This window comes from Marmota monax, unplaced genomic scaffold (genome assembly GCF_021218885.2).
Source record: "Marmota monax isolate L192 unplaced genomic scaffold, Marmota_monax_Labrador192_F-V1.1 WCK01_AAM20220418_F8-fsc00222, whole genome shotgun sequence".
Lineage (NCBI taxonomy): Eukaryota > Metazoa > Chordata > Mammalia > Rodentia > Sciuridae > Marmota > Marmota monax.
Window position 1 is genome coordinate 2,158,059 of NW_026694968.1, and position 12,332 is coordinate 2,170,390.

Below are 12,332 nucleotides of genomic sequence, written 5' to 3' on the forward strand. Positions count from 1 at the left end.
GAAAATATAGAACAGCAAAAAAGAAAATAATTACCCCCATCACCTAGAAACAATAATTGCTTATGCTTTTAGCCATGTTCCCTTTCAGCCCTTTTCTGCTCATTAAGAACAAACAAACAACAGCCTAAACATCTGTCCATTTTATATTTGATTTCATTTTTAAAACACTACTAAAGGTTATTAAAATTTCATGCAACTTTTTAAAACATTTTGTTTTCTCTGGGTAACATTTAATTGTCATAATTTCAAATCTGCACAAGTTTTCAGAATAGTTCTAAGATATCAAACATATCCTTAACCCAGAATCTCTTAACTTAGAATCTCCAACTGTTAACATTTTGCTCTACATAAACAAGTTTAATGTCTACAAGATGCTCTGTTTCATGTATAAAAACTTACTTCCTTAGTCTACATTCATTGGGTAATAATAGCTACCCAATGAACACACAGAAAATTCTTCACACACATTATTTTCATGCTCACTCTTGACACCTAAACTAGAGATGAGGAAACCGAAATTTAGAAAGATTAAGTTTAATAGAGCACAAAGATAGTAAGTGGTAAGACTAGAAAACAAAACCATGAAATTAAATCTAAGAGCCTTGGTATTAACTACTAGCCTGCCTTCATTATTAGAAATGAAATTTTACCAATTTGATATTATAAAGTCTAAACAGGTTCTCCATAATATTTTTTTTAATGGAATAATATATATAATAATCTTTGGCAAATCATGTATTTTTTGTACACATACATGCCACTCAACAACTGATATCTTGCAATTTTAACAATCAATTATTTTACATGGCTATTAAGTATTCTACGCTTATAGAGACACCAGTGGTTCCCCAGTTCCTTTTTTTTTTTTTTTTAAAAAAAAAAACTACCAGGGATTGAACCTAGTGCCTCACACATACTAGACCAAATGCTCTGAGCTATATTCCAACCTATAGTTGCCCAGGCTGGCCTCAAACTGGCTATTCTTCTGATTAAACACTGGGGATTATAGACATGTACCACCACTCCTTGTACCCTACCATTTTTCTTTTTAATTACAAAAAATGCTGCAACAAATGCCCTGGTATGTTTGTGCAAAAGCTTCTGTAACATCAGCTGCTAAATGTAGAATTTCTCTAGTAAAGCTACCTGCTTTTTAATAGATATTCACAATTTTCCCTTAAAAGGCACCCACAATCAACAGTGCACTTGATACTTGATTGCCCACACTATATCAAATAGTCTTCCACTCTGATAATATAAACTTTCAATAATTTTTTTCTTTTATCATTGATAGAAGCTAAGCATATATTCAAGTATTTACTGGTGACTTTCTTCTGATATAAATTGCTTCACCTAGCATTGGTATTACAATACCATCATTAAGATTATACTTTGTCTTCGGGTTTTACATTTTTATTTTGCTTGTGGTGCTGGGGATTAAAGAGTGGTTCTCTACCATTAAGAAGCATCCCTATTCATTCATTATTTTGAGACAGGGTCTCCTTAAGTTGCCAAGGTTGGTCTCCAACTTGCAGTCCTCCTGCCTCAGCAGACCCTGAGGAGTTGGAATTATACAGGCATTTTCCATTGTGACCAACTTTATGTTTTATCTATATTCTCATACAGAGCTTTTATATTTTAAGTAGTTCAGTCTATATTACTTTGGTTCATTCTTTCTAGTTTTTACATGAAGTTTAGGAACTTTCCTAATCCAATACTATTAAAAATATTCACTCATGGTCCCCCTAGTACTTTTGGCTTTCATTTAAATCTTTGAATATATACAAAATTTACTTATGAAGATGAAGGTTATTTAGCTTTATTTTTATTCTTAATGGTAAATATCAAGGACACCCCCCTCCAACAACATTTACATTGGATTATCTCTGATATAAAGATGCTAATCTATCATAAGTCAACTTATTGCTTTTCCAATTCTGGTGATGGATTTATAAAGTTCGGTCATACACTCTTATTTGTGATAGCTTACTGAATTAAAAATATAAAATATGGAAAGAATATGAAATATTGAAAGAAACTAAGAGTAGCTTTGTCACAAAATATCTAATCTTGCCCCCCAAAATTTATTTTGAACTATTCTCTGTAGTCTTAGAATATGACATAGTCTCGCATTATTACCAGAACAAAACCTATAAATTCTACTTCTTTATTCCATTGGTCCTATAACAGACTATTTCAATACTGAGGGCCTTCTTTTTCAGTACCTCCTTTCTTATAGCTCTTTATATATATATAAATACTGTATTTTCTTGATCTACTGTTATTGTTTTCAATCTTTCTTCTCCTTCAAATGTATTTTAAAAGTTTATTTTTTTATCTCCAACTGCCTGATTCCCTACTAGTCAGTACCTTAATAACAAAAGGTTCTAAAATAATAATTTTCTTGCTAGTGTAAAAAACAGACTTTTGCCTGCTCTCCTGTACCTTTACTATAGCATCTATTCTATTTAATACTTCTAATCCCGCTTTGAAACTCCCTCCTCTAAATATTCATTTCCTTAAGAAGTTTTCAAATAAAAAATCTTCCCACCATGAAACTCCAGTAAGGAAAACAATAAACAATAATTTTATTGTACACAATTATCTTCCTACCTTGATCAAACTGCTTTTGAATGTTGTCTTGATCAGTTTTGTTACCACTAACACGGTACAGTCCTTCAGTACATAACCCTAAAAGAATAAAGAAATATACATGTTTTCAGAAACACATAAGAATATACTTAATCTTATGAACTTAGTGACTTACCAAAACATGATGATAAAATATTTTTAAGAATAAAATATTTTGGGCTGGGGCTCAGCAGTTGCACAGCATGTGTGAGGCACTGCATTTGATTCTCAGCACCACATGTAAACAAATGTCCATTGACAACTAATAAAAAAAAAACAACTTCAAAAAAAATAAAATAATTTGAGCATTTTAAGTTTTTTTTTTTTTTTTTTTTTGAGAGAGAAAGAGAGAGAATTTTTTAATACCTATTTTTTAGTTTTTCGGCAGACAGAACATTTTTGTTTGTATGTGGTGCTGAGGATTGAACCCGGGCCGCACGCATGCCAGGTGAGCGTGCTACCACTTGAGCCACATCCCCACCGCATTTTAAGTTTTTAATGAACTGATTTCTATTTTAAATCATTCAGTACGTCCATTTCTGAACAAAATCAGTAGACAAAAAACTTTTCTCTATTCTTCCCAGTAATTGCAGCTTAAAACCCTGAACACAGTATGTTTGAAAAAAAAAAAAAAAAAAAGGATTCTTGCTGGGTGCAGAGGCACACACATAACCCAAACAACTCCGGTGGCTGAGGCAGAAGGATCGTAAATTCAAAGCCAGCCTCAGAAACTTAGAAAGGCCCTAAGCAACTTAGAGACCCGGTCTCAAATTTAAAAAAAGACTGGAGATAAAGTTCAGTGATAAAGTTCCTCTGGGTTCAATCCTCAGTACCCAAAACAAACAAACAAAAAATAACCCTCTTATAGTGGAGCAAAGGTGGAGTGACTTATGATCACAGAACTTTAACAGCGACATTACAGGAAGTTTCTACATTTTCTTTTCTTTTGGCAGGGTGGCCAAAGGGGCACTCAATCACTGAGCCACATCCCCAGCCCTTTTTTATATTTTATTTAGAGACAGGGTCTCACTGAGTTGCTTAGCACCTCACTTTTTCTGAGGCTGGTTTGGAACTCATGATCCTTCTGCCTCAGCCTCCCGAGCTGCTGAGATTACATATGTGTGCCACTGCACCTGGATGCATTTTCTTTATGCCTCTTATATGCCTTGGACAGGGCAACAGAGAGGCCAATAGCCCCAAAACACCAATGAGTACCAACAACAAACATCCTATCCCAAACTAAACAACAATAATAGAACAAAAAGCCACCAACAAGAAAAGCTTGTTCTCTTTTTAGATCTGGAAAGGTACAGGATAGCAAGACAAATATATTTTTGACATTAATGGTTCCATACTCAAGCCAAACAGCATGAAATGATTCTCTTTACCCTTGTCAATCAGTGGGGAGGCCTACTGGGAAGACTACAGACTTTCACCCTTGATCATTCATAACAAGGAGTTCTTTATCTTCCCTCAGTGTCAGTAGAGGATGAATGGAGAGCCTAAACTTCTACTAATACCCAGAGGTCATAGATACCCTATCTTCGCAAATGTGGTACTAATCAACGGATGCAAAGTGGGGACTTGGAAATTTTCAACAACACCTGGCAGGGAGGCCTCCTCTCCTGCTGGTTCTGCTAAAACACAAGATTTAAATAAGATCCAAAGTCCCACAATATCCAAAATGGCCAGAATATAATAATAATAATACAAAAATTACTTATCATACCCAAACCCAAGAAAAATTTCTATTATTCTACTATTATCTGACATGGATTTTAGGGTAAGCATTATAAAAATACTTGAATGAGGAATTATGAACACACTGGAAACATGAAAAAAAAAGTTTCAGTAACGAAACAGAAAATACAAAGAAGAACTAAATGGCAAGTTTAGAACAAAGATATTAACAGAAAAAAAAACTCACTGAATGGGCTTAATAGCAGGAGAGAGATGACAATGAAAAGAATAAATGAACTCGAAGATTAATCAGTACAGATTACCAATCTAAGTAACAGGAAGAAATAAGACTAAGAAAAATGAAAAGACTTCAGGAATGGGTAGAACAACAAATAATCTAGCATTTGTCAATGGCCAAAAGTGCGAATATAAAAGGGAAAGTGAGAATTAAAATGTACTTTGCAAATACATATACATTACTATGGTTTTGCTCAAGGCTATCCAGGAAAAAAAAAAACTTACACATTGGAATAAAGGGCCTGAAGCCTTAAACTTAACTGTCAACATATGTGTATACAGAAGAGAAGCAATGGAACAAAATAAAAATATATGGGAACTTCTTGTGTTAGCATTACAACTTTTCTATGAGCACAAAATTAGAGGATGTAAGTTACAAAAAAATGTTACTCGGCTTTATACTTAGTTCTTATGTGAGAACTGCTAGAAATCTAAACAATTTTATTAGTTTCAAACTGGGCAGTTCATTGATTCATTTATAAAAGAAATAAAAATTGGGCTGGTGATATGGCTCAGTTGGTAAAGTGCTTGCCTTGCATGCACAAGGCCCTAGGTTCAATCCCCAGCACCACCCCCGCAAAAAAAAGAAATAAAAATATGCTTATTTTTAACATACTTTGTTAATTATAGATAGAATAATGGTCAGTTTTGTGTCATCTTTTCTAGGCATAATATGCAGTTAGTCGATGAAACATTAATTAGATTTGGATATGAAGGTCTTTTATTGTGATCAACATTAAAAATCAGTTGAGATCATCACCAATAATATGGGTAAGACTGATTTAATCAATTAAAAAGCATTAAAAACAGAACTAAGGTTTCCTTGAGGAAGAACTTCAGCTGTGGATAAGAATATTAGTTCTTGCTTAAGAGTTTCCAGCCTGCATTTCCTGACCACTCATCTTCTGATTTTGGACTTAGCTAACCAGCATTGCATAATCACTTAAGCCAATTTCTTATAAAAGTGTCTCATGTTATCTCCTACTGATTATATCTCTAATAATTAAAAGAAAAAGAACAAGAAAAAAAATGGCTAATATTTTTATATGTTTCTGTTTCAGGCATTCTAATACCATACAGGAAATATTTTCTTTTAAGAGCATATAATTTCCCCAATGCCTATTGACTTAATGCCTAGCTCTTTTAAGGTCTAGTTCCAACACATTGTTTTCCTTCTACTCTTTCATTTACATAACCTAAGTGCTACCCCCAAACAACCTATAACTTTATTCTCTAGATAAAAATGTCTTGCCTTTGTGAATAAATTCTTTTATGAAGTTAATTCTTACTATTCCAAGTCTTCAGGACCCAGTTAACACATCCACCTCATTGACATGTTTCCTAATGCCAACTAGAAGCTATTTTTTCTTCCTTACATTCTGATAGCACTTTATTTATAACCCTTTACTACTTAGTACTTTCTGGATTGTATTATAATAGAACATTCTTCTACTCAGCAGTAAAGTATTAAAAGGAACAGCAGTGTCCTTTTCAGAGTCCTCTGGTTCATTCACAGAGCAGTGGTTTTCAGCTGGGTGACATCATACCTCAGGAAATACTTGGCGATGCCTAGAGATATTTTTGGTTGTCAAAACTGGAGGAGGGAGATACTATCATCTAGTAGGTAGAGGCCAGGGATGTTGCTAAACATCCCAGAAGGCACAAGACAAGCTCAAATGACACAGAATTAAATGGCCCCAAATACCAATAATGTCAACTTGAAGATTTTCTTACATAGTGATAAATAATTAGCAGTATTTGTTAAATAAATAGTATAAGGTGTTTAATCTCCATGTTAAACTCTTGCTTTCTACACACTTATAAAACTAAGTGGTTTGAAAAAACAAAAAAATACCAAATTATTTAGATATGAACTACTCAAGTTTTACTTGGACTTAAATCACCCAAAGTTTCTATCCTGGACAGCTAATCAATAAGGGGATCAACAATCTATCCCAATATACCAAAATTAAACATAAAAAAATTGAAAATTTATATTACCTTTAACCAAATATCACTGTAAAAATTCATTTGGAAAGGTCATTAACTAAGCTCATAAGTACAGTGTTAGAGATAACTGAAGATTTAAAATAGTTCAAGATGTGTCAATAATTCATATAGTAGACTAATATGTTCTTGGGGGGGGTAGCACCATCAGAAGTGGTAAAGGAAATTCCTAAGCCCAGTCCTTTCACAAAAATGATTTGTGAGTGGCCAAAAGATTCATAATTATCTTTTGCAGAACTCTAGAATTTAGTTAAAATAACCCAACAATCAGAGGAAGTCTTGGTGAAGAATGAAGTTTTAAAATTACTCATTTATCATCTTCCATACCCCAGAATAGTAACAACTATGAGTAGAGTGTAGGCTGTTAAGTGCCAGAGGGAGCAATAAGGATGTTATTCAGAAAGAACCTTGGTTGTGAATTTTAACATGTCTGGTGGCCTCAAGAGTAAAAGGACTTGCCTTTGTTTCAACCACAAGACTTAGAAAGTATTTTCATTTTTTTGGCTCCAGGCATTTAAAGAAACTATCAAAACATTAAACTAATGGAACACAGACTTCAGTGGCAACAAATAACAAAGAATTCAGACTTTACAACAGGAATTTTGAGAAGCTGCTGAACAAGCAAACAACCAACAAATAGCAAATAAATAAATAAATAAAAATAAAACAGTGAAGGGGAAAATCTGATTTCCAGAGTTGCCATATTATAAGGTTCAAAACAACTTATTTTTACCAAAAATTAGGAGGCATGCAAAGTATTGTCCATTGCAAGGAAAAAGAAGAAATTCATAAAATGTCCATTTGGAAGCACAACCATTACACTTACTGGACAAAGAATTTAAATTAATTGTTTTAAAAAATTCACAAAGGACTAAAGGAAACCCAGAGAACAATGATTCAATGAATAGAGAACATCAATAAATTTACAAATTATTAAAAAAAATTAAAAGTCTCCAAAAAGAAATTCTGGAGCTAAAAAGTACAATAAATGAAATGAAAAAGTCACTACAGAGATTCAACAGCATATTTGAGCAGGCAGAAGAAAGAATTAAAGATTGGTTAATTGTGAGATAATACATCTAAGAAGCAAAAAGAGAAAAGAATGAAGATACGGGAGAGAAAAGACTGTCATACAAGCATTCTTGAGTAATATTACGAGTCTGTTTCTGGAAACAATAGTGGTCAGAAGGCAATGGAAGGATATATTTAAGGTGCTAAAACAAAAAGTACCTATCAAAAATTCTCCTACTACTTGGAAAAACTTCAAAAATGATAGAGAAATTAAAACATTTTCAGAGAAAAAAAAACTGAAACTTCATCACTAGTGGAAAGGAATGCCCTAAACTGAAATGGAGTAGCAGTAATTTCAATCTCATACCAAAAATAAATAAATAAATAAATAAATAAACTAACGAGGTAAAGACAGATAAACACACAAGCCAGTAATATTATTTTATTTTTGATTTATAACTCTCTCTTTGTTGTGATATGATTTGAATGACAAATGTAAAAAATGACAATTACAAATGTGTGTTAACAATACACAACGTATAAAGATATAACTTGTGAAAATAACATTAAGGGGCCAGAGAGAGCTACAAAGGAACAGGAGTTCTGTACACTTTTGTAACTCAAGTGAGTTTAATTACAACAATCATTATAAAGTTAAAATATTAATTCTAATCCCCAGGGTTACGTTTAAGAAACTAAACTCTGTCTTTACTAAGACGAGATTGGTACAATGGACAAAACAGAAAAATGATTCATATTTTCAGTCTACATGCAGTCTACAAGATATTTGGTATAGAATCAAAGACATCAATATGTTGGATATAAAAGTTCGAAAGGCTTGGAGTAATGGCATGTGCCTGTAGTCCTGCATACCTGGGAGGCTGAGGCAGGAGGACTGCTTAGGCCAGTGTTTGAAGCCAGCCAGCCTGTACAACATACCAAAATATGACACAGTGAATGAATGGGAAATATATTCCATGCAAATAATAACAAAATGACAACTGGGATGGCTATCCTAGTATCACAAAAAGTAGACTGTAAGACAAAAACTGACACAGAATGACATTATACCTTAACAGAAGGAATCCAAGAAGATATTAATTATAAACATGCATAGCTAGTGAGTGTTCTATATTATGTGAAGCAAAAATTAACCGAAGTTCAACTTAATAGTACACTGCAGTAATGAATTAAAAACAACAACAACAACAACAACAACAAAAAACACCTCGTGTCAAAGATCACCAAAGAAATGGAACACTTGTATAACACAAAAAACAGACTAGAACAAACAGAAAAATGCAACCAGCAACCGTACAACATGCATTCTCTTCAAGTATACAGGAAACATTCTTAGGACAAACGACATGTTAAGTCACAAATCAAGTCTAAATAAACTTAAAAGGACTGAAATAATACAGAGTATGTTCTTTGATCACAAAGAAATGAAATTATAAATCAGTAACAAAAAAATCCACAAACATGTGGAAAGTAAAACTGTCTAAAGGAGCCTATAGATCAAAGAGATTACAAATGAAATTAGAAAATACTTTTCAAGCCACCCTTAATTTTTAGAAGACTATACTACTAAACAAAAGCTGCAGTACCATGTAAATATATTTCAAAAGGAAAGCAGCTATTCAACAAAGGCCCTTATCAAGCATTTTTAAAATAGTCACACAATAAATACTATTCAAATGAAAGAAGCCAAGAGGAAAAAATAAAATACCCTTGAGATGAATAAAAAGGAAAACCTATGGAATGAGGCAATAGCAGTGTTCAGAGAGAAATTCTGTAGCTGTGAACATTGACATTAAAAACATCTCAGGCTGGAGATGTAGCTCAGTAGAATGTGTGCTTGGCATGTACACTGCCCTGTGTTCAATCCCCAGCACCACAATACAGACTAGCAAAAACTTGATTTTACAATTAATTTTAAGGAACTAAAAAAAGAGAGCAAGATAAACACTAAGCTAGCAAAATGAAGGAGTATAAATCAGAATGGAGATAAACAAAATACAAAGCAGAAAAAACAACAGAATCAACAATTCCAAAAATTAATTCTTGGAGGAAAAAGATGGTGTGTGTGTGTGTGTGTGTGTGTGTGTCCGCATGCGCGGGGGGGACTCCTATTACTAAAATCAGAAATGAAAATAGGGATATTACTACTGAAAATACAGAAGTGAAAGGTTAAAAAGAGAGTACTATGAATAAATTAGATAAACTAAACAAAATGGGCAAATTCTTGGAAACACACAAATCACCAAAACTGGCTCAAGAAGAAATAGAAAAGCACAACTAACCCACAAATAGAAATAATAAGATTCATCCAGTGATAAAAAATTAGAACAAAGGAAAGCTCAGAACCACATGGCTTCACTGATAAATTATACTGAACCCTTAAAAGAAATACTAATAAGAATTGACCTCAAATTATTAAAAAAAGAAAGAAAGAAAGAAAGAAAGAAAGAAAGAAAGAAAGAAAGAAAGAAAGAAAGAAATGCTTTCTAACTCATGTTAACAAGCCAATATTACCCTAATACAAAAGCCAGATTTTAAAAAAAAAAACCACTGGAGAAGAAAACTATAGGGCATTATTCTCTATAAGTATAAATATAAAACTGTTCAACAAAATACTAGTAAAACAAATCAAGCAACATATTATGAAGATTATACATCATGATCAAGTAGGATTTATCCAAGGAAAGCAAGTTCAACTTTGGGAAATCAATTAATGTAATAGACCACATTAATGGAATAAAGGGAAAAGACTACATGATCATCTCAATTAGTAGACAAAAAATGTGATACAATGTAATATCCTTTTATGATAAAAAATATTTAGATTAGGAACGAAGGGATCTTTTTCAACATGATAAAAACTGTTTATGAAAGATCCACAGCTAAGCGTCACATTCATGTCAACTGTAGTAAAATATGGTGATAGAATAAAAAACAGTAGATCAAGAATAGGACAAATATGTCCGTTTTACTATTTCCATGAAACATTACACTGGAGTTCTCACCCAAAGAACTGGGCAGGAAAATAAATGAAGGACATTTATCTTATAAAGGAATAAAGTAAAAATGATTCCTATTTGCACATGATATGACTTGCGTAAGGAAATTCTAAGGAATCCACAAAAACATAGTACGGTTAATTCAAGAATTCAGCAAAGTTGCAGGATATAAGAAATAAAAAAATCAGCTGTATTCTTATACATTATCAGGACAATAACCCCAGTTACAACAGCACCCAAAAGAACAAATACTGAGGGATAAACTTGACCAAGAAGGTATAAAACTTGTATACTGAAAACTACAAAACAGTATTAAGACAGTTAAAGAAGACCTAAATAAATAAAAGACACCCTGCATTTTGTGGATGAGAAGTTTAATATTACCCAAACCAATCCCATAGATTCAACGCAATCTCTAACAAAATCCAACTTTTTTTTTTTTGCGAAAAACAAAAGCAGATCCTCATAGTCATTGAACTGCAGGGAATCCTTTGGCCAAAGGAACTTTGGGCGGGTGGGGGACCCAATTTGGTGAACTCCACATTCTTATGATTTCAAAACTTACTATAGGTTGAACATCCCCAATCTATATGCTAACACTTGGAGTTTTGGGGGCACTGACAATGCTACAAGTGGAAAATTCCACATCTGACCTCACATGATGGGCTATAGTTAAAACACAGGGACACTAAAAACATTATATATAAAACTGCCTTCAAATTCTGTGTATAAGTTGTATATAAACAAATGAATTTTAGACCTGGGGGTCCATTCCCAAGATATCTCATCCTATATATGCAAATATGCCAAAATATAAAAAATTCAAAATCCAAATCATCCCTGGGTCTTAAGGATTTTGGATAAGAGATGCTCAACCAGGACCAGCAAAAACCTAACACATATAGATCAGGGGAATACAACTGTGAGTCCACACATCTATGGCCAATTATTTTTAATAACAGTGTCAAGATCACTTAATTAGGAACAGATAATCTTTTCAACAGATGGTACTCAGACAGCTGGATATCTACATACAAAAAAAAATGAATTTAGATCCTTATCTCACCATAAAAAAATCATCTGAATGTAAGTGCTTAATACCATAAAAACAGATAAAGGGTACACAGGGATAAATCTTAATGATTTTGAATTTGGCAAACATTCTTACACATGATACCATAGTATGATCAATAAAATTTTAGAAATATATATTTTTTAGTTGTAAATGGACATAATACCTTTATTTTATTTATCTATTTATTTTTATGTGGTGCTGAGGATTGAACCCAGTGTCTCCACATGTACTTTACCACTAAGTCACAACCCCAACACAACATTTAAAACTTTTATCAAAGGACATTATTAAAGACAAACCATGGTACATGCCTATAATCCCAGTTACTCAGGAGGCTGAAGCAGAATATCAAGTTTGAGATCTACATGAGGAACTAAACTCCATCTCGAAACAAGATAAAAAAGACTGGGTATTACCTAGAGATAGAACACTTGCAAGAGGTTCAATCCCTGGTACTATCAAAATGGCAAAAAAAAAAAAAAAGAAAGAAAGAAGGAAGGAAGAAAGAGCCTATAGATTGAAAGAAAATGTCTGCAAATCATTTATCTAATTAGGGCCTAGTACCCAGAATCTATAAGAACTCTTACAACTCCACAGGAAAAAAGACAACT

General features: G+C 33.0%; 1 protein-coding gene across 5 annotated transcripts in view; it reads right to left on the minus strand.

Moving 5' to 3' along the window:
• Positions 1 to 12,332, minus strand: part of Arhgap5 (Rho GTPase activating protein 5) — a 103,398-nt gene that overhangs the window by 9,559 nt on the left and 81,507 nt on the right. For all 5 annotated transcript variants that reach the window (XM_058573659.1, XM_046427472.2, XM_046427474.2 and 2 more), the window contains exon 4: positions 2,614 to 2,691. In XM_058573659.1, the coding sequence (XP_058429642.1) occupies positions 2,614 to 2,691 (78 nt within the window). The remainder of the gene's footprint in view (positions 1 to 2,613; positions 2,692 to 12,332) is intronic.